This window comes from Microcaecilia unicolor, chromosome 3 (genome assembly GCF_901765095.1).
Source record: "Microcaecilia unicolor chromosome 3, aMicUni1.1, whole genome shotgun sequence".
In the NCBI taxonomy this organism is placed as follows: Eukaryota; Metazoa; Chordata; class Amphibia; order Gymnophiona; family Siphonopidae; genus Microcaecilia; species Microcaecilia unicolor.
The window spans coordinates 42,717,590-42,740,658 of record NC_044033.1 but is presented as its reverse complement, the minus strand read 5'-3'; the positions used below and the strand labels follow the sequence as shown (position 1 = coordinate 42,740,658).

The window sequence follows — 23,069 nt, the reverse complement described above, 5'->3', positions numbered from 1 at the left end:
TTGCAGGGTTCAGGTATTTAAGTAGGGTCGGTAGGGTATGCCTTTTCGAACAAGTAAGTTTTTAGTGATTTCCAGAAGTTTAGGTGGTTATACGTTGTTTTCACGGCTTTAGGTAATGCATTCCATAGTTGTGTACTTATGTAGGAAAAGCTGGATGCATAAGTTGATTTGTATTTGAGTCCTTTTCAGCTTGGGTAGTAGAGGTTTAGATATGTTCGTGTTGATCCGGTTGTATTTCTGATTGGTAGGTCGATGAGGTCTGTCATGTATCCCGGGACCTCGCTGTAGATAATTTTATGAACCAGGGTGCAGATTTTGAAAGCTACACGTTCTTTGATTGGGAGCCAGAGCAGTTTTTCTTGGAGGGGTTTGGCGTTTTTGAATCACGTTTTTCCAAGTATAAGCCTGGCCGCCGTGTTTTGAGGGGTCTGAAGTTTCTTTATGAGTTGTTCTTTGCATCCCACATAAATTCCATTGCAGTAATCTAGGTGGCTTAGTACCATTGATTGTATCAGGTTCCGGAATGTTTCCCTCGGGAAGAATGGTTTCACACATTTGAGTTTCCACATTGAGTTGAACATTTTCTTAGTTGTGGATTTCATGAGGCTCTCTAGTGTAAGGTTGTGGTCGATTGTACAGTGGGGGAAATAAGTATTTGATCCCTTGCTGATTTTGTAAGTTTGCCCACTGACAAAGACATGAGCAGCCCATAATTGAAGGGTAGGTTATTGGTAACAGTGAGAGATAGCACATCACAAATTAAATCCGGAAAATCACATTGTGGAAAGTATATGAATTTATTTGCATTCTGCAGAGGGAAATAAGTATTTGATCCCCCACCAACCAGTAAGAGATCTGGCCCCTACAGACCAGGTAGATGCTCCAAATCAACTCGTTACCTGCATGACAGACAGCTGTCGGCAATGGTCACCTGTATGAAAGACACCTGTCCACAGACTCAGTGAATCAGTCAGACTCTAACCTCTACAAAATGGCCAAGAGCAAGGAGCTGTCTAAGGATGTCAGGGACAAGATCATACACCTGCACAAGGCTGGAATGGGCTACAAAACCATCAGTAAGACGCTGGGCGAGAAGGAGACAACTGTTGGTGCCATAGTAAGAAAATGGAAGAAGTACAAAATGACTGTCAATCGACAAAGATCTGGGGCTCCACGCAAAATCTCACCTCGTGGGGTATCCTTGATCATGAGGAAGGTTAGAAATCAGCCTACAACTACAAGGGGGGAACTTGTCAATGATCTCAAGGCAGCTGGGACCACTGTCACCACGAAAACCATTGGTAACACATTGCGACATAACGGATTGCAATCCTGCAGTGCCCGCAAGGTCCCCCTGCTCCGGAAGGCACATGTGACGGCCCGTCTGAAGTTTGCCAGTGAACACCTGGATGATGCCGAGAGTGATTGGGAGAAGGTGCTGTGGTCAGATGAGACAAAAATTGAGCTCTTTGGCATGAACTCAACTCGCCGTGTTTGGAGGAAGAGAAATGCTGCCTATGACCCAAAGAACACCGTCCCCACTGTCAAGCATGGAGGTGGAAATGTTATGTTTTGGGGGTGTTTCTCTGCTAAGGGCACAGGACTACTTCACCGCATCAATGGGAGAATGGATGGGGCCATGTACCGTACAATTCTGAGTGACAACCTCCTTCCCTCCGCCAGGGCCTTAAAAATGGGTCGTGGCTGGGTCTTCCAGCACGACAATGACCCAAATCATACAGCCAAGGCAACAAAGGAGTGGCTCAGGAAGAAGCACATTAGGGTCATGGAGTGGCCTAGCCAGTCACCAGACCTTAATCCCATTGAAAACTTATGGAGGGAGCTGAAGATGCGAGTTGCCAAGCGACAGCCCAGAACTCTTAATGATTTAGAGATGATCTGCAAAGAGGAGTGGACCAAAATTCCTCCTGACATGTGTGCAAACCTCATCATCAACTACAGAAGACGTCTGACCGCTGTGCTTGCCAACAAGGGTTTTGCCACCAAGTATTAGGTCTTGTTTGCCAGAGGGATTAAATACTTATTTCCCTCTGCAGAATGCAAATAAATTCATATACTTTCCACAATGTGATTTTCCGGATTTAATTTGTGATGTGCTATCTCTCACTGTTACCAATAACCTACCCTTCAATTATGGGCTGCTCATGTCTTTGTCAGTGGGCAAACTTACAAAATCAGCAAGGGATCAAATACTTATTTCCCCCACTGTAACTCCGAGGAGTTTCAGGCTGTCTGAGATGGGGAGGGTATAATCTGGTGTATTTATATTTAAGGGGATGTTCGTGTTGTGTTGGGATGAGAGGATGAGACAGTGTGTTTTTTCTGTATTAAGTTTTAGTTGAAATGCATTTGCCCGAGTCCATAATGTTCAAGCCAAGCTTAATTTTGTTGGTGATTTCTGTCGGATCGTGTTTGTAGGGAATGTATATTGTGACATTGTCCACATAGATGAAAGGGTTAAGACCTTGGTTGGATAGGGACTTGGCTAGTGGGGTCATCTTTAGGTTGAAGAGGATCAGTGATAGTGGTGATCCTTGAGGTACTCCGCAGTCTGCTTTCCACGGTGATGATATGTTTGAATTTGATTTCACTTGATATGTTCTAGTGGTTAGGAAACCCTTGATCCAACTAAGTATATTTCCTCCGACCCCAAAGTAGTCTAGGAGTCTTAGTAGTATATTATGGTTTACTGTGTCGAATGCACTAGACATGTTGAATTGGAGGAGAAGTATACTTTTACCTGTTGCTATTTCTTGCTTGAATTTGGGTAAGAGAGTAATTAGTACTGTTTCAGTGCTGTGGAGTGGGCAAAATCCTGATTGTGATTCATGTAATATTGAGAATTTGTTTATATAATCAGTAAGTAGCTTGGTTACCATGCTTTCCATCAATTTGATTACCAGTGGGATAGATGCTACTGGATGGTAGTTGGTGATTTCGTTTGTATTTTTCTTGGTGTCTTTTGGTATTGGGGTGAGTAAGATGTTGCTGTTTTCCTTAGGGAAGAGACCTTTTTGAAGCATGTAGTTTAGATGGGATGTGAGGTCTGTTATGAAGCGGTCAGGGGCGGATTTTATTCGGTAGCTGGGGCAGGTATCCAATTTACAGTGGGTGTTAGAGAACCTTTTGATCGCCTGGGTGACTGTTTTGGCGGTGAGGAGTGTGAAGTTTGACCAAGTTTGGTCAGCTGGGTATTCTCCAGGGGTTGGATCCAAACTATTGATGAAGTTTTCGATATCAGTGTTGTCTAGTAGTTTGTTCACAAGTTGGTATAGTTTCTTCGTGTCTTTGTAGTCAGGCCCTATTTTAATTTTAAAGTATGCCCTTTTGGTTTGTCTTATTGCGTATTTGTATTTTCATCAGATTCTAAGGATAAAACACTTCCATTTTCTTGTATACAGTGTTCTAAAAATTCCAATCCTGGAAGTTCCCATTTTAAAAATACCCAGTTGTCTTGCCCTCGTCTAAAATTTAAATTTTCTTGGTGTGATAGTAAAAGTGAGCTATGGGGATCTTGGCCCAAAGCTGATGCAAGAACTCTCCGAAGAGGGCTCAACACACTCTTCGTTTGATTGAAGAGGGTAGGACTTCTGTTTTCGCATATAACAAAAAATTAAGGTGTAAAGGTGCAAAATATTCCTGCTCCATATGATAAGGCGTATAATCTTCCATACCTTTAATCCAGTCTCCCAGATGTCTTAATAGGAATGCCCAGTTATACTTTTTTAGTATCAGGCATACCTAAGCCCCCATTTTACCAGTTAGTCAAAGCAAAACGTAGGCTTCCCCTCTTTCCAACAGAAGCACCCCAACTCCATGCGTAATAGTTTGCATAACATACAGCCACCACCTTGGAAAGACTATCATTTGTATCAATGCAATTCTACCCAATAGGTAAATAGGGAGGTCTCGCCAAGTTCTCAGCTGGAGTTTAGTATGTGCCAGCAACCGAATAAAATTAAATTTATGTTGGGGGGAGGATGGAGAAGAGGGGTGTATTGTTATTGCTATAAAGATGATTCATCTTCTTGTATGTTTCAGTTACTCTTTATTCTCAATAACAAATGTTTACACATAACCAATTGTTTCAACTACAATAGAGGGTAGTGGTGGTGGTGGGGGGATAAAATTGTTAAAAGTTTGATGATTGTCTTATTATTCTGTCTTTATTGTGTGTGTTTGATTTTTCCATCTCTGTATACCCATATCGTTGGACATGTTTACTTTGACTTGTAATCAATAAAAAATGTTGAATCATAGCATTAAGTCCTGTCGAGTCCCTCAACTAAATACAGGTAGAATCGGAAAAGAATGTGGTAAAGGCGGTTAGATTAGCAGAGTTTAAAAAAGGTTTGGATGACTTCCTAAAGGAAAAGTCCATAGACCATTATTAAATTGGACTTGGGGAAAATCCACTATTTCTGGGATAAGCAGCGTAAAATGTTTTGTACTTTTTGGGGATCTTTCCCGGTATTTAACGTAACAAACATAAACTGCCATGAGACCCTGTCAAAGGCTTTTTCTGCATCAAAACTAATTAAGAGAGTGAAGTTGTTTGTTGAACCACCTCCAAGGTGGCCAGAATTTTATGAAGACTTTTAGTTACTTACCAATCTCTAACAAAAACCCACTTGTGGGCCTGCTATTAATTGAGGCAGCACCTGGGCTAAATAATTGCCATAACATTGGCAAGGAGTTTCACCTCAAAATTAAGGAGAGAAATTGGGCAGTAGGATTCTGGCAAAGAGTGATACTTGCCTGGTATTAGAGGAACCACTATTTGCTGTATGGATAATGATTCTGGCTTATATCTCTCTGCCATCATAGATTGAAACATGTCTATCAAAGTAGGAGTAGCCTAGTGGTGGGAGCAATATATATCTTCAGAAATTGAAAATGAAATCTCCACACTCAAGTTCAGTCTCCCAACCTGACTACACTTTAATTTGGGTAAAGTACATGTGTTATCACTTTCAGTAGTATTAAAGGAGGGAGTAGCTTTCAAAGAGCTTTTCAGCCTACCCAATATTTGTAAATACTGCCTCTATTTTGTAAAAATGATTTATGCATATATGTGTTTCATTTGCTTGTTTATATGCCTTTCTTGGAAATACCAAAAGTGTGTACAATGAAGATTTAAAACAAAGCTTCAGTTTTGCAAAAGTTCATTACGTAGAAAATGTTAGCATTTAGTTTGAAGCAACAGTCCATTTTTCTGCTACAGCTTTCCATTTCATTAGCATTATCTCTAAGCTAGAAAAAGGCTCCTAGCTAAGTGTATGTGATATGAAATAGCTTCATTATTCTCTAAGTTATATTTTCTTTTTTGTAGCTTCAAGGAAAGAAGCAGCACATCCGAGCTCTGCTGATAGACAGAGTTATGCTGCAGCATGAGGTATGTTTTTCTATTCCTTTTGTCACCTGCTTCAGGGAGTGCAAACCTGTTGACGTTTATCATATTTAATGAACAGGATTTTTAGTTATAAAATGATTTATTTTTTGTAGCTGAGGACATTAACTGTTGAAGGCTGTGAATATAAAAAGATTCATCAAGATTTGATAAGAGACCTACTGCGCTTGTCTACGAGTTCATATGGTCAGGTAGGTCTTCGGGTTTTTGGGGGGTTTATTACATAAACAAAGAGGGGAGGGACACGCTAGAACATACTGGGACAGTCTGAAGGTCCATCAAGTTCAGTATCCTGTTTCCAACAGTGGCCAGTTCAGCCTGTTACAAAAAAATATTGATGTCTGCATGTTGCGGAACCACTTGTGGTGTTTCTCATTTTTTTCTTTTGAAAGTGGCCTGTATCTAGGGAGTCCAATAAGTGAAGATTTACTGTCCTGCTTGTCCTTGTAGAAAATGAAGTTATTTGCAGTGGATGTTCTCTGAGGACAGTAGGTCTTAAATTCTCACAATCCTCCTACCTCCCCATGGAGTTTTACTCCACTAGCTAGTAATCAAATCAAATACTAATTTGTTGACCGCTGGTATCCCCACTACAGGGTTTAATGCAGTGTACAAAGTAGATGATGAAGTACAAAATTAGTTCAAATTACAAAAAGAAAAAATCCTACTAATCGTTAGTGTTTTTTAGGAGGAGACTGAGGAGGTTAGCACGACAGCAGCAAGTGAGAACAGAGTTTTCTCAAAAGCTTCTAGAAAAAGTTGTTGGGGTACTGTTTTGCTGGCTAGGCTTTGTAGGTGATGCACCCATAGGTGAGGATTTAGGCTCTGCTGTCCTTGGAGATCAAATGCTACAGTTAAGTAACTTCATTATAGTCTCCTGCAGTCCCCAAGCATCCTCAAACAGCTGCTATGAAAAAGGATTCATAATCTTAAACCCTCTCTACAACATTCACATCATAGTCCTGTTTCAAAAGGATTCACAGTCTCACATCATACCCCCCAATATCCTGCATTGCACCTTAAAAACACCATGTCACTCACGGCCACAAGAGTGCAATCTCGCAACACCCTCTTCAGAACAAAGTACTATATTGGAATAAACAATCCCCACTCTTTATATTGTGGGATTACAGCCTCAAAATAGCACCACATATTTTATATCATAAGATATGCAAAATAAATCCTAACATGGGTCATCTTGCGTGAGATATTGGCTTCTTTGGTGACCTTTTGGATCTCAGAAAGGAGTTAGATTAATCACATGGGAGCCAGGTCAGCATTAGATGTATATACAGAATATAAGCCCAAAAGGCAGCTAGGTATTTACCAAAGTTGTAAGTAACAGTAAAAAAAAAATAAACAAAAAAACAAATTGTAAATATCACAAGAACAAAACACAAAAAAAACCCCAGACATGTATGAATGAACCACACAAAGCACATACACAGTATACCCAAAGTTAGAAGTGATATTCCTTTATTGCTGTGCAGAATTCACCTTACACAGACACTCTTGCTGAATCTGCACTAAGGCAGCAATACTCAAGGCAAGGTGGGCGCTGGAGGGGCACACAAATATGGAGTTGCAGAACCCTGTCTATCGTGAGTGGAGATGCCTCCATACCTAGTTCACTTATATCTTTTGCCTGTGTAGAGGGCATTTGCTAGAGTTGCCAATCAGAGTTGATGCACATATAAAGAACAGAAAATTTGAATCTGTGGTTTGATTAGCCCTCTGTGGGGAAGGGATTGAGTAGACTTTGTGGACATTATAACATATGGAAAGTATGGTAACAAAGCAACTCACTGATTACATACACAAATTCTCAATACCACATGAATCACTATCAGGATTTTGCTTCCGCCATAGCACCGAAACAGTGCTAACCACCCTTCTGGCCAAATTCAAGCAGGAAATAGCAACAGGCAAAAGCATACTTCTCCTCCAATTTGACATGTCCAATGCATTCGATATGGTAAACCATAACATACTACTAAGACTCCTAGGCTACTTTGGGATTAGTGGAAACGTACTCAGTTGGATCAAGGGTTTTCCTAACCACCAGAACATATCAAGTGAAATCGAACTCAAATATATCATCACCGTGGAAAGCAGACTGCGGAGTACCTCAAGGGTCACCACTATCACCGATCCTTTTCAACCTGATGATGACCCCATTAGCCAAGTCTTTATCCACCCAGGGCCTCAACCCATTCATCTATGCGGACGACGTTACAATAGCCATCCCCTTCAAACATGATCTGACAGAAATCACCAACAAAATCAACCTCTGCTTGGACACCATGAACTCATGGGCAAATGCATTCCAACTAAAACTGAATACAGAAAAAACACACTCCCTCTCATCTCAATATAATATGAACATACCCACAAACTTAGTCACCCCAGACCACATCCTCCTGATTTCAGATAGCTTGAAAATCCTCGGTGTCATAATCGACCGGAACCTTACACTCGAGAGCCAAGTTAATTCCATAATCAAGAAAGTGTTCCACTCAATGTGGAAACTCAAATACGTGAAGCCATTCTTCTGAGGGCAACATTTCGTAACCTAATACAATCAGTGGTACTAAGCCATTCACACTACTGCAATGGAATTTATGCGGGATGCAAAGAACAACTCATAAAGAAACTACAGACCGCTCAAAACACAGCAGCCAGGCTTATATTTGGAAAATCACGATTCGAAAGCACCAAACCCCTCCGAGAAAAACTGCATTGGCTCCCAATTAAAGAACGTATAACTTTCAAAATCTGCATCCTGGTCCACAAAATGATCTATGGCGAAGCCCCAGATTATATGATCGACCTTATAGACCTGCCAACCAGAAACACAATCGGACCATCAAGAACATACCTAAATCTTCACTAACCTAGCTGCAAGGGACTCAAGTACAAATCAACTTACGGATCCAGCTTCTCCTACATAAGCACTCAACTGTGGAATGTACTACCGAAAGCCATAAAAACAACGTACAACCACCATAGCTTCCGGAAATCATTAAAGACCATCCTGTTTGAAAAGGCATACCCTACTGACCCAACTTAAGTGCCTAAACCCAGCAACACAACGAAACCAAAGCTCGTAATGAACACTGTATAACTCTTCTTCTCTACGATTCTCCTAATGTGTCTGTAACACATGAGCCTCTTTGATAATAGCATCACTTTGTATTTTTTTCATCACCGGAGGCGACTAACGCCTCACGGTACTTTGTAAGCCACATTGAGCCTGCAAATAGGTGGGAAAATGTGGGGTACAAATGTAACAAATAAAAAACATAAGTAAATGATGTCAGATAAAGACCTGTATGTCCATCCAGTCTGCCTAACAAGGTAAACTCATTTTACCTAAAGGGTGGCCAATGTAAAGCTGACTTTTAAAAAAAGGTTCCAGGGGAGATCCGGGAAATTATAGATGGTAGAGGCTATTATCAAAAACAAAATTACAGAGCACATCCAAGGACATGGATTACTGAGACCAAGTCAGCACGGCTTTTGTGTGGAGAAATCTTGCCTGACCAATTTACTTCAATTCTTTGAAGGAGTAAACAAACATGTGGACAAAGGGGTGCCGGTTGCTATTGTATATCTGGATTTTCAAAAGGTGTTTGACAAGGTACCTCATGAAAGGCTACAGAGGAAATTGGAGGGTTATGGGATAAGAGGAAATGTCCTATTGTGGATTAAAAACTGGTTGAAGGATAGGAAACAGAGAGTGGCGTTAAATGGGCAGTATTCACAATGGAGAAGGGTAGTTAGTGGGGTTCCTCAGGGGTCTGTGCTAGGACCGCTGCTTTTAATATATTTATAAATGATTTAGAGATGGAAGTAACTAGCGAGGTAATTAAATTTGCTGATGACACAAAGTTATTCAAAGTCGTTAACTCACGACAGGATTGTAAAAAATCACAGAAGGACCTTACGAGACTGGGAGACTGGGTGGCTAAATGGCAGATGACGTTTAATGTGAGCAAGTGCAAGGTGATGCATGTGGAAAAAAAGAACCCGAATTATAGCTACGTCATGCAAGGTTCCACGTTAGGAGTTATGGACCAAGAAAGGGATCTGGGTGTTGTCGTCGATAATACACTGAAACCTTCTGCTCAGTGTGCTGCTGTGGCTAGGAAAGCGAATAGAACGTTGGGTATGATTAGGAAAGGTATGGAAACAGGTGTGAGGATGTTATAATGTCGTTGTATCGCTCCATGGTGCGACCGCACCTTGAGTATTGTGTTCAATTCTGGTCGCCGCATCTCAAGAAAGATATAGTAGAATTGGAAAAGGTGCATAGAAGGGCGACTAAAATGATAGCGGGGATGGGACGACTTCCCTATGAGAAAGACTAAGGAGGCTAGGGCTTTTCAGCTTGGAGAAGAGACGGCTGAGGGGAGACATGATAGAGGTATATAAAATAATGAGTGGAGTGGAACAGGTGGATGTGAAGCATCTGTTCACACTTTCCAAAAATACTAGGACTAGGGGATATGCGATGAAACTACAGTGTAGTAAATTTAATACAAATCAGAGAAACTTTTCTTCACCCAATGCATAATTAAACTCTGGAATTCGTTGTCGGAGAACGTGGTGAAGGCGGTTAGCTTGGCAGTGTTTAAAAAGGGGTTAGATGGTTTTCTAAAGGACAAGTCCATAAACCACTACTAAATGGACTTGGGAAAAATCCACAATTCCAGGAATAACATGTATAGAACGTTTGTACGTTTGGGAAGCTTGCCAGGTGCCCTTGGCCTGGATTGGCCGCTGTCGTGGACAGGATGCTGGGCTTGATGAGACCCTTGGTCTTTTCCCAGTGTGGCATTACTTATGTACTTATGTTATGTACATGGTATGTGATACTTTATATGTATACCCGAGTTTAATTTGTCATTGCCATTCTTAGGGCACAGACCGTAGAAGTCTGCCTAGCATTGTTCTTGCACTAAAAGTTCGAAGCTAACGTTGAAGCCTCTTAAAATTTACTCTCAAGCCCATCCATATCTACTCAGTCACGATCAGGGCGTAGAAGTCTGCCCAGCACCAGTTTTGCTTCCCAATTACTGGCGTCGCCACCCAATCTTTGCTAAGATTCCATGAATCCATTCCTTCTAAAAAGGATTCCTTTGTGTTTATCCCACGCACATTTGAATTCCATTACCGTTTTCATCTCCACCACCTCCCACAGGAGGGCATTCCACATATCCACCACCCTCTCTGTGAAAAAATACTTCCTGACTTCCTGAGTCTGCCCCCCTTCAACCTTAATTCATGTCCTCTAGCTCTACCGCCTTCCCATCTCCAGAAAAGGTTTGTTAGTGGTTTAATACCTTTCAAATATTTAAACGTCTGTGTCATGTCACCCCTGTTTCTCCTTTCCTCCAAGGTATACTTGTTCAGGTCGGCAAGTCTCTCCTTGTACGATTTGCAACACAAATCCCATACCAATTTTGTAGGTTTTTTTTTTTTTTGCACTACTTCCAGTCTTCTTACCTCTTTGCAAGATATAACCTCCAGAACTGAACACAATACTCCAAGTGGGGCCTCATCAACTTCTCAAGAATCTGGTTAATTAGCTTTGTTTGTGCTGCAGTGGTGTGTTTCAATGGCTTCGCATATGGCATATTTGTACAGAAAATTATTATTTGGGGAACAGAGGGGCACTTTTACTAAAGTGCGTTAAAATAGTTAATGTGTGAATTAGCATACACTGTTACTGCATGCTGTGCTAGGAGCATGGACTGCACATTGCACTTAGCATGGGTGCCCTTATCGCAGTCTCAGGAGGAGGTGGTAACTGCATTTGTGTTAATTGTGAATAGTCTTAATGTGTAGTGAAGAACTTTGCTGTTCTGTAACAGCAGAGGACATGCTGGGCACGCCCCCAACAATTACCGCTCAGCCTTTGCACTTACTGTGTGTTAATGTTTACTGTTAAAGTGCTGTAAGGGCAAAAACTTACAGCATTTCAGTAAAAAGCCCCGGACGTTTAGTAAGTAGCATAATTATGGTGTCTTTAATTTATGCTTGCTTCTAGAGTATATTTCTATCTTATTTTACTGAAAGGGAAATGGGACTTGATATACCGCCTTTCTGAGGTTTTTTGCAACTACATTCAAAGCGGTTTACATATATTCAGGTACTTATTTTGTACCAGGGGCAATGGAGGGTTAAGTGACTTTCCCAGAGTCACAAGGAGCTGCAGTGGGAATCGAACTCAGTTCCCCAGGATCAAAGTTTACTGCACTAACCACTAGGCTACTTGAAGAATAGGTTCTTGACATATTTATTTTTCGATATTCAAAAATATATGTAGGTAATTAGAATGATTATTTTTATAACTTGCTTACTTTAATTTAAAAAAAAAAGTTTTTTTTAGGAGTAATTTATATAAGTTCTCTTTCCACCCAGTGCCTTTTAAGTGTTAAATGCATTACTTACCATGTTGTGTGTACATATTTGTGTGTGTAAAAATGTTTATTTGTGTATGATGAGGCCCGTCTTACATTTTGCACATATTGTTTCCTACAGGTGAGAAATAAAGCTCAGCAAGCCTTCTTCACAGCTTTAGGAACCTACAACTTCTGCTGCCGGGATATCATACCCTTAGTACTAGAGTTCTTGCGACCAGATAGACATGATGTCACTCAGCAGCAATTCAAAGTATAAGCTCCAATCTTTACCTCTCTTTTTTTTCTTTCTATTCCATTAAGGAATTTATGTCCGCTTTATCAATAAGATTTGAAAATACAAATCCTGATTTTAATTAGAAATAAAGATTTATTTATGTAGCTTGATAACATACTTTACTAAGGGGTCCTTTTACTAAATTGTGTTAACACATTTTTTAACACAGCTTAAATTTTTTCTTTTCTTTTTTTTGAGGGGCATGTGGGGGGCATTCCTGCTCTAATCAGTTAGTGCATCCTCATTAGTGTGCACTAACTAATTAACGTAGGATTATCACTTGAACTCTATTTTTTTTTCTTTTAATGGCTGCAGATGGCCATTAATACAAAATAAGGAAAATCAGCCATTTTTCAACTGCGGCAAAAGTGTCCTTAGCGCATGGCGAAAACACATGCCAGAGCACACTAAGGTCACTTTTCCGCAGCTTAGTAAAAGGGTCCCTATATTATTCAAGGCATGTTTAGTAATTCAAATTTTGTGACAATGGATTATGTACCTCTTTTGCCCATCAGAAGGAGCAGTTGTCTTTTAAAAGCCTTTTGAAGGGACAGTTGCCTTAGTGAAGCATTTTGTTTTCATGAGACTGTCATATCATCAAATTAGATGTTACAGATTCTGACATATGTGACCAGCTAAAATGGTCAGCACTTCTGGTAAGAGGTTAGGAGGAGGGGTGGAAAGAATACCCAGAAATTCCTTGAAGAGTCATACCCTTTGGGGGGCAAGGAGGAAAGCCCCCTCTGAGTCAGGAAAACACCAGTACTCGCCACTAGGAAGAGTTGTGGAATAGGAGAGCTCTTCCCCTTGGAGAAGGAGAGCTTTTACCCTTGGACTAAGGGAGTTTTGTTTTATCATTTACTTAATCTTGATATACTGCCAAATCTACAGAAGATCCAGGTGGTTTACAACATAAAAGTAAATGAAATGAAAGGAACTCCAAAAATGATAGGAAAGTACCAAACATATACAACAGAATTTGTTGGGAAGGCAGTTGGGGCATAAGTCAAAAAGTTACTTGCTGAGGGAAGTTATCTCATAAAGCCAGAAAGAGAATGGCACTTTTCCTTTTGGATGTTTTGGTATTCTCTGAGGACAAGTAAGCCAGTTGTATTTTCATATGGAACCCTGTATGGATGCTGACTAGCAAGAAAATTGCAGAAGTTTCTAGCAGCGTCCTGCTGTTCATTCGCTGGTGCCTTCCCACCCGACGCACAAGTGTGGGTCCTTCAGTCTTCATTTTCCACAGAGCAGGGAGGACACGTCTTCATGGGCTCCCCTCAGTGCTTTTATCTCTGCTTTTGCAGTGCCTTATTTTTCTGTCAATTTCTCATTTTTGTCTTTAATTTCTCTTGTTATTTTCCCTCTTAGTTCTTAGTGTTTTCAGCCGTTTGTTTTTTTTTCTTGTGGCTCAATAGGTCCACTTAGGCCTGAGCACCAATCTCAGTTTGAGCTCTTCCATTTTTCGTAGTCCAAAATTGAGGAATTTAATTTGGCTGCGATTCTTTTCTCAATGTACAAGAAGACCCCTAGTGGCTTAAAATGGTGTGCCCAATGTATTTGGGTGATTTCAGTAATGGACATACACTCTTGATGCATTGGATGCCTTGGACCTAACCATGACCTTAACTCTTGTTCTCTCGCTTTAAAAATGCAGCAGAAGACACAGAGGGTGTGTCAGATCCAACAAGAGACACTTTTTGGCTCCTGAAAGGCTGGTCCATTGACTTAGGCACAGGAAGTATCAACCTCAATGGCTGATAAGACTTCAACAACTTTTGGGAGTACACTGATACTAAGGAGGTCTCCACCTGTAGCGCCATCGGGCACTGAAAGAAAGCCCTGGGACCGATCAGCATTGGACCCAACACTGAGTTGACTCATGCTCTTCTTTGGTGGACAATTGGGATGAATTTGACTGTGGGACTAGCATTCCAAATTCTATCGCCTCAAAGTGTTAACAAAGGATGCATCCAACTTGGGACGGAGAGCTCATGTAGATGGGCTTCACAGCCAGGGGTCTTGGTCTACTCAGGAAAAGAATTACCATATCAACTTCCTTGAGCTCAGGGCCGTTTGGAATGCTCTAAAGGCTTTCAGAGATCATCTACAAAACCAAATTATTCTCATTCAAATGGGCAAACCAGTTTGCATTGTTCATTGTGAACAAGCAAGGGAGTACAGGATCCCCATCCCTTGTGTCAGGAGGCAGTGGGTTCTCCTTCACAGAATGGTCCTTTGAGCCATGTACCTCGTTTTGCAACCGCATGAGTGGTCTCTCAACATGAGCATAGCCTGCAAGACCTTCTGAGAGTGGGACACTCCCTTGGTGGATCTTTTTGCCACTCATTTCAACAAAGTCTCCCAGTTCTGTTCCAGGCTTTGATCACATGGCAGGCTAGCATCAGATGCCTTTCTCCTACATTGGTGGGGAGAGGGTCTTCTTTATGCGTATCTTCTGATACCTCTCATAGAGAAGACTTTGTTGAAACTCAGACAAGCCCATTCTAATCGCCACTTATTGGCTGAGTCAGATCTGGTTTCTTCCTCTTCTGAAGATCTGTGATGATTGGACTATTTTCTAACTCTTATCATGCAGAACAAAAGATCCCTTCTGCATCCCAGTCTCCAATCCCAAACCCTTATGGCTTCGATGTTGAAAGCATAGAATTTGGGTCCTTAGGTTTGTCTGAGGGTGTCTCTCGCATCTTGCTGGCTTCCAGAAAAGACACCACTTAAGAGGTGTTACGCTTTTAAGTGGAGAAGGTTTGCTTTCTGGTATGAGAGCAAGACCTTAAATTCCCTCACTTGCCCTACACAAAAAATGCTTGAATACTTCCTGCACCTCTCTGAGTCTGGTTTAAAAACCAACTCGAAAAGGGTTCGTCTCGGTGCAATCAGTACTTATCAATATGTAGGAGGCAAGCCCATTTTGTGTCGCCTCTATTTGTTCATTTCATTAGAGGTTTGCTGTTGACAGAGCCCCCCCCCCCCCCCCCCCCCCCCCCATGAAACCTCTCTCCATGTCATGGGATCTCAACGTTTGTCCTTACTTAGCTGATGAAAGCTCCTTTTGAGCCACTTGAATCCTGTCATCTGAAGTATTTGACCTGGAAAGTTGTGTTTCTGGTGGTGGTCATTTCAGCTCACAGAGTCAGTGAGCTTCAGTCTGTAGTAGCTGATCCAATTTACACAAAGTTTCATCACAATAGAGTAGTTCTCTGCATGCACCCTGTTGCTGCCTAAGGTTGTGTTGGAGTTCTGTCTTAGCCATTCTACCAACATTTTTCCCAAAACCACATGTCCATCCTGGTGAAAGTGTACTGCATACCTTAGATTGCAAGCAAGCCTTAGCCTTCTATCTGGAGTGGGCTAAAACCCATAGACAGTTCACCCCGCTTTTTTGTTTTCTTTTGATCCAAACTGGATGGGATAGCCATCGGCACAATTTCTAATTGGCTAGCAGATTGCATCTCCTTTACTTATGCCCAGGCTGGGCTAACTCTAGAGGGCTATGTCAAAGCTCATAATATCAGAGCCATGGTGATGTCAGTAGCTCACTTGAGGTCAACCTCCATAGAGGAGATTTAGAAAGCTACAATGTGAACTTCTGTCCACACATTCACATCTCATTGCTGCCTTGAGTAGGATAAACTGCCGTGACAGTCGGTTCGGTTACAGTGTTTTGCAGAATTTTCTCGGTGTGTGGAATCCACCTTCCACCCTCACTCCCCCCCCCCCCCCCCCACCAGTCCCAGTCCCCCCCCCCCCCCCCAAGGCTGCATCTTCACAACTAGAATGTATATAGTTTCAGGTTCATTGACTTCAAGGCCTCGACGTTTCAAGTCCCTGTTGTCCTAGCGTTGTTTGTTTTCGGTGAGCCTGATAGCTAGGGATTCCCCAACTGTGAGAATACAACTGACCTGCTTGTCCTCGGAGAAAGCGAAGTTACTTGTAGCAGCTGTTCTCCGAGGACAGCAGGCCAAGTGTTCTCACAAACTCTTTCACCTCCCCTTGGAGTTGAATTCTTTAGCTAAATTATAGAACTGAGGGACCCGTGCTTGCACTTTGCATGGGAAAGCACCAGCGCATTCATGATAGTACGCAGATAGAAACTTCTACCATCTTCTCGCTAGTCAGCGTCTGCACTGGGCTGTGTCGGATAATGTCACCAAACTGTGTGAATACTTGGCCTGCTGTCCTCAGAGAATACGTGCTACAGGTGAGTAACTTTGCTTTTTGGTTCTTTGGATTGATAAAGAATATTGCAGTGTTAAGTTTAAGGGAAGCTGGCCCCAGATGCTTCATTGGGGATTCGTCTTTCTTACTTTTGAGATTAAACTGTGGTAAAGTACCTGAACTCTGTTAAAAAAAAAAAAACTGAACTGAGCCCCAGGAAGGCTGAGCCCTCCCGGGCAAAGCAGGCAGAAGGGCAGTTGCATGTTTTAAGACAGCTAGGATTTACAGAGGGCCTGCAGAAGGATGGAAACTGTGTATTGACCAGCATGCTAAAAGGATTTTTTTTTTTCAGAGAAAGATGGGGCTCCAAGGTGGGTTGGGGGGAGAGAGAGTCTTCAGCAGTGCCCCTGCATTTGATGGGCAGGGCCTTGGTCAGCTATAAGGGAACAGGGGCACACACAAAGGCTTGGCTTTTGGGGGGCTCTTATTAAAGGTTGTGAATGCTCAGTGTAGTAGATCCCTCTAACATAAGAGGGAAAATTTATTTTTAAGCCTTTGTGAGTTATTGTCTCAGGAGGGGGCTGAGGCATAATGGCCCTGCCCCTGGACTTGTGTAGAACAGCAGAGAACTGACTATGGGTGCAAATCCAGCCCTGCCAGTCACACATGAGTATGTTTAATATGGTTTAATAGAGCAAAATGTATAGCAGTACTTCTATTATAAATTGGTCTGTGTAAGCACTAGGAGACCTATTGGATCAGGGATTTCTTTATATTATAATTTTTTATATACTTCCCTTGAAAACAGAGTGGTTTCCAAATTAATAGAAGTAAAACAGATAGAAGGAGAAAAACAATACAGCAAGGCAAGGATCCATCACCGTCAAAGTGGCCACCAGTCAACCCCCATAAGCTTTAAAAAAAAAAAAAGACAGACTTGATTTATATCGCTGTAATGGAACCTCTTGACAAAGATGTTTAGAGAGAGAATTTCATAAATGGGAATAAAACACACTGGTGCATGTAATATTTAAACGAGCTCTAAAAGGAGATAGCAAAATCAGAATCCTGTCTTCCTGCAATTGAATGGTCCTAGAAGGTACATAGGGAATGAGAGAGTTAAAAAGGGATGCAGGCAATGTGCCTTCATAAGGAAAGGGATAATATGGCCAGAAGGCCAGGATTATATAGTGACCAAATCACTGTATTTTGAATAATCTGAAGTTTCCTTAGAGGTTTGAGGAAGTCCGTTTTATAATGATTTAAAGTAGTCAAGTTGACTGATTACTAAAGAATTAATATATTATTATAGTAAGAGAATCCATAATAAGAACAGACCAAGTGGGACTTCCGGTGGAGCCGGGCAGGAAGATGGCCGCAGGGGAGTAAGCTCCGCTAGACCCCAAGAGAGGTCCCCGAATCCGCGGGCACCGGACCCCCCCACCGGAAGATCAGAGGACAGGAAGGCTGGCGGGAGTGAGGGGAGCCGGATAATTCCATCGGTGGCGGCCCAGTGGAGGAGGCAAGGACGAAGGACCCACAAACCGGCAGCGCGACATCCAAGATGGCGGCGGCCGGCATCCGAGAGCGCGGAGACTAGAACTGTGGAACGGACATCGGGGCCTGCTGAGGACAAACTGGCAAGAGATCGGGGAGCACCCAAAAGACTGGGAGAGGAGCAGACAGCTCGGGAGGCGAAGGAGGCTGGCTGTTGTTGGTGAGAGAGATGGGCTTGTTTTTCTTCTCCTCCCCCCCCCCCCCCCCCCCCCCCACGTGGAGCAGATCAGAGGCAGTACAGAGAATTGAGGAACCCGGTGGAGGCGGGGGGTGAGGCAGGGCCCTGATAATGGAGGAGTGAAGGAAGTGATCGGCGGGCGTCTTCCCCCCCCCCCCAAAGGAAGCAGCAGCCTGAGGGGCCAATTGGTCCAAGATTACAGAGGGGAGAGTGGAGCGGCTGCTTGAACAAGGGACAGCATCAGGTCTGGAGAGACTCAGCACTGAGGGCTCACATTTGAGAGCACAGCAAGCACAGAACAATACGCTTGAAGGAGCTGGGTGCTGGGGGCCTGGAGTGGCAGCACAAAGAGAGAGAGGCACAGTCGGTGCCTGGTTACCCCAAAAAATTAGTAAGCAAACACAGTAGGGGCAAGAGAGGTAACTATAATGCCGCCAAAAAAGAGCTTGGAAAATTTCGGTATGCAGCGGACCAAGGGGGGAGGACGAGGCACGATGCGGCCGAAAATCACCAGATGAGTGTGATCCCCTCGGACTCAGAGGATGAGCCCCAAAAAGAGATAAGTGACACTACTGAGGAAATTACCAAGGCAGAAGTGGTGGGCTGGTTCAAAGCGCTGAAATCGGAAATGGAGGGGGTCCGCAAAGATATCCAAAACTCGCTCCGGGAGATTCGCACGGAGATAAAGGACCTGGGTACACGAGTAGAGAGCGCAGAGGAGAAAATAGAAAGAATCCAGGCGGCTGACCAAAAAAGAAAGGTAGAGGCCCATGGAGTTACCACAGAGATCCAGATGTTAAAAGAACAGGTTGAGGACCTGGAGAACAGATCACGCCGCAACAATTTGCGGTTTAAAGGACTTCCAGAACTGGACATCTTTACCAACTGTGAAGTGGTAATTAAAGAACTGTGCCAGTATATCCTGAGCCCGGAGGGTGAGGAGGGGCACCGGGAGATTCGCTTACAGCGGGCACATCGCAGTGCGGGACCCTCACGAGATTCAACTCCGAGAGATGTCATTGCTTGTTTTTTGGACTTTCCTACTAAGGAACTGATATTGGCTAAAGCGAGACAACAGAAGGTGATAAACTGGAAAAATTACAAAATTGGAGTATATCAGGATTTGGCGGGAACCACTTTGCAGAAGAGAAGAGCAATGGGAGAGGTGACGACCATCATGAGAGCTAAAGGAATTTGGTATCGGCGGCTTTTCCCTTTTGCAGTATGGTTAACAGTGGCGGGAAAGTCACGGAAAGTGAAGACTCCGGCGGAGGCATGGGAGGCATTGAGGCAGCTGGGATGTGAAGGTGTCCCAGTCCGGGAACAACAGACACCGGAGATGACGGAGCCCAGAGCAGACTCGGCATGGCAGATGGTGACAAGCCGTGGGAATAGGAATGAGAGAGGCGTATCCTGAGGACATAAATGCATTGAAACAGTGATAAGTTTGATGAACATTAGGCATATTGTGTGGGTGGGATGTGGGGGAAGGAGGATTTGGAGGGGAAGAAGTGTCTTGAGGGGGAGGTGGGAGAGAGGGGCTCTAAATGACAAATTAGGAATAAAAGGAGGGAGCGGGGGAAATGGAGGGGTCTGGGGGGCCTCGGGGGGGCCTCTTCTTTGACCAACCGCGGTAGCGGTGTCGGGTAAGAGAAGGGAGGGGAGGTGGGGGGGGGACGGTAGGGGAGGGGAGCTAGAGCGGGGGAGCAAGGGGAGACTAGGGGTAGGGGGGGTAGGGGATGGCTTGAGAATGGGGTCCTGGAATGTCAACGGACTCAACAACCCTGGGGAGAGCGAGGGTCATGAAAGAGATACAAAGAGTGGGCTGCGAAGTGATATTTTTGCAAGAGACACATTTGAGACCTAGATATGAGTATCTGCTTCGCACTAGGGCGTATACTGAAGTGACGACACACCAAGAGGCAGGAGGGAAGAAAAAAGGGGGAGTAGCTATACTATACTGATACTGATAAGACAGACATGTGGACTGACTGTTATAAAAGAATTCAAGGAGATGCGTGGCTCTAAGGGAATTGATACAGGGGAAGGAGGTAACACTGATTAACATCTACGCCCCAAACACAGGACAGGGGGAGTTTTACCACACGCTATGGGAAGAAATACAAGGGTTTATAGGAGGGCAGGCAATTGTGGGAGGAGATTTCAACATAGCACCAGATGCACGTTTGGATCATTCGGGAGGAGGAGGATACCAGTCAGGGCCGGGGAGGAAGGCACTGCACAAAATTTTGAGCCACATGGAGCTGGATAGCTGGAGGGTAGTACGGGGTTTACAGAGGGGATACACGTTTTAGTCCCATGCGGCGAACTCGTATACCAGGATAGACGGGTTGTGGGTACATCGAAACTGGGCCCCAATGATAGTGGAGGCAGAAATAGAACCGATTTCAATCTCGGACCACGCGATGGTGTGGATCAGACTAGAGGGCTGGGGATATGAAAAGAAGAACACTAGGTGGAAACTTAATGAGTCTCTCTTAGGAGAGGAACAGGTGAGGAAGGAGCTGCAGGCCAGTATACAGGAGTACTGGACTATCAATGATACGGGGGAAGTGGGGGATGGGGTACTGTGGGATGCGATGAAGGCAGTGGTTCGAGGAATATTAATTAAATGGGGAGCAAGAAAAAAAAGAGAGAGGAGACAGGAGATGATGGCTCTGAGGTACCGCTTAAGCAAATTGGAGAGAACTCACCAAAGAAACCCATCCCCACGAGTTTGGGAGGAGCTTAAGAAAATTAGGGGAGAGCTGGAACAGGGGCAAATGGTGGAGGTGGAATATATGAGAACGCGTCTTAAACAGCAGTTCTTCGAATTTGCAAATAAATCCAGTGCTATACTAGCTAGATGCCTGAGAGAGAGAAGGGTAAAGTCGAAGATACAAAAAATTAAGGATGGGAATGGGGGGTGGGCCCTCACAGATTCGGACATAGAAAAGAGATTTCTCAAATATTATACAGAATTATACAAAGCCCACGCGGGGGTGCAGCCAAAAAGCATAGCTAGATACTTGGATCACATCCCGTTACAGAGACTGAGCGAAGAGGAGCGCCAAAGGATGGAGGAACCAATAGGACAGGGGGAAATAAAAGGGGTTATTACAAAACTCCCCAATGGCAAGGCCCCAGGGCTGGATGGGTTTACAGCACGGTTTTATAAACAATTTGAGAGCCTGATTAGCCCGCGGTTGATGAGGGTGGGTAATGGAGTCCTAGAGGGCAGAGACCTCCCGGGATCTATGATGGAGGCGGGAGTATCTATCCTGCCCAAACCTGGGAAAGAGCCGACGATACGTGGATCGTATAGACCCATCTCACTTTTAAATGTAGATGTGAAGATCATAGCAAAAGTGCTGGCCAATAGACTGGGCAGATTGTTGCCTAAATTAATTAACACGGACCAGTCCGGTTTTGTACCGGGGAGACAAGTGGGAGATAATATTAGAAGAACACAACACTTGTTGTGGGAGGCCCAAAAAGCGGGGTCTCGGTTTGCTATACTATCGATGGATGCCGAGAAGGCTTTTGATAGGGTAAACTGGGGATTTCTGCGGGAGGTGCTGCTCAGAATGGGACTAGGAGGGAATTTTAGTCTATGGGTAGATGCATTGTATAGGAATCCGAGAGCCTGCTTGAACATTAATGGGGGCTATTCTCCCTTCTTCCCGATAGGAAGAGGTACCAGACAGGGATGTCCGCTGTCACCACTGCTGTTTGCCCTATATATAGAACCATTGGGAGTTAAGATTCGAGAACACCCGGGGGTGAGGGGATTGAGGGTTGGAGACCGGGAACACCGCATAGCACTATTCGCTGATGACATGTTACTTTATGTAAAAGATCCGAGAGAAACACTGCCAGTAATAATGGAGATATTTGTGGTCTATGAGACATATGCCGGGCTCAAGATAAACAGAGACAAAAGCGAGATAATGGGAATTACCTTTAAGGGAGGAGGAGGAGGCAGAGATGAGAGAACGGTTTGAGTTTAAGTGGACACGCCAGAAAATCCGGTACTTGGGAATCCAGATATCGGGGGACCTAGAGAGGATATTCCCACTAAATTACGGGCGATTACAAGAACAAATAAACAATGATACGCTGAGATGGAAAAATAAATGGTTGTCCTGGTGTGGGAGGATGGCAGTGGTTAAAATGAATGTGATGCCGCGTGTCCTGTTTCTCTTTCAAACATTGCCAGTAGCGGTGCCTAAGCCGTTTATTAAGAGACTACAGAATTCTATAATGAATTTCATATGGGGAGGCAGGAGACCGCGGCTGGCACAGAGGGTATTATGGGGGGGGCAAGTAGAGGGGGGGAGGGCAGTTCCCAACTTGGAGTGGTACTATTGGGGATCTCAAATGAAGATGCTTTTGGATTGGGAGAGGGGAATGGAGAAACCAGCAGTCCAAGTGGAACAAGCGTATTGGCCACAAAGAAATTTGAGGTCATTGCTGTGGACTTCGGAGAGCATAGGAAAGGGGTACAGAGGAGGGATCAGCCCATTTCTGCGACACTTGTTGGAGGTATGGGGCGCCATGCGGAGAAGATGGGGGCAACCGACGGGAGTGTCCTCATTGTCTCACCTTAGATGGGAACCTAAATTCAGAGCAGGCAGGGAAAATGCTACATTCGTAAGATGGGAGCAGAAGGGAGTGGTGAGATTTAGAGATGTGCCGCATGGGAGTGGGATGTGGTCTTTTGAGGAAGTGGGGGAAAGGTATGGGATCCCAGAAGGGGACAGATTTACACACATGCAATTAAAACATTTTATGGAAAAGCAGGGATGGAGGGGAGGGATACCCCGGGAGGGAGAATGCTTGGAAAATTTGTGGATAGTGTTGGGGAAGGTCCCAAAAACTATCTCGGTGATATACCGATTCTTTCAAGGGGATGGAGATCAGGCATACTCATTCCAGGGAGCGTGGGAAACGGACATGCAATACCACTTTACAGAGCGGGAATGGGAGGACATATGTGGGGAAATACAGAAAGCTTCAGTT

At 43.8% G+C, this 23,069-nt stretch overlaps 1 protein-coding gene across 2 annotated transcripts in view; it reads left to right on the top strand.

Annotated features, from left to right (window-relative positions):
- PSME4 (proteasome activator subunit 4) overlaps positions 1 to 23,069 on the top strand; it is a 363,943-nt gene that overhangs the window by 207,425 nt on the left and 133,449 nt on the right. For both annotated transcript variants that reach the window (XM_030195844.1, XM_030195843.1), the window contains 3 exons: positions 5,354 to 5,416; positions 5,527 to 5,622; positions 11,978 to 12,109. In XM_030195844.1, the coding sequence (XP_030051704.1) occupies positions 5,354 to 5,416; positions 5,527 to 5,622; positions 11,978 to 12,109 (291 nt within the window). The remainder of the gene's footprint in view (positions 1 to 5,353; positions 5,417 to 5,526; positions 5,623 to 11,977; positions 12,110 to 23,069) is intronic.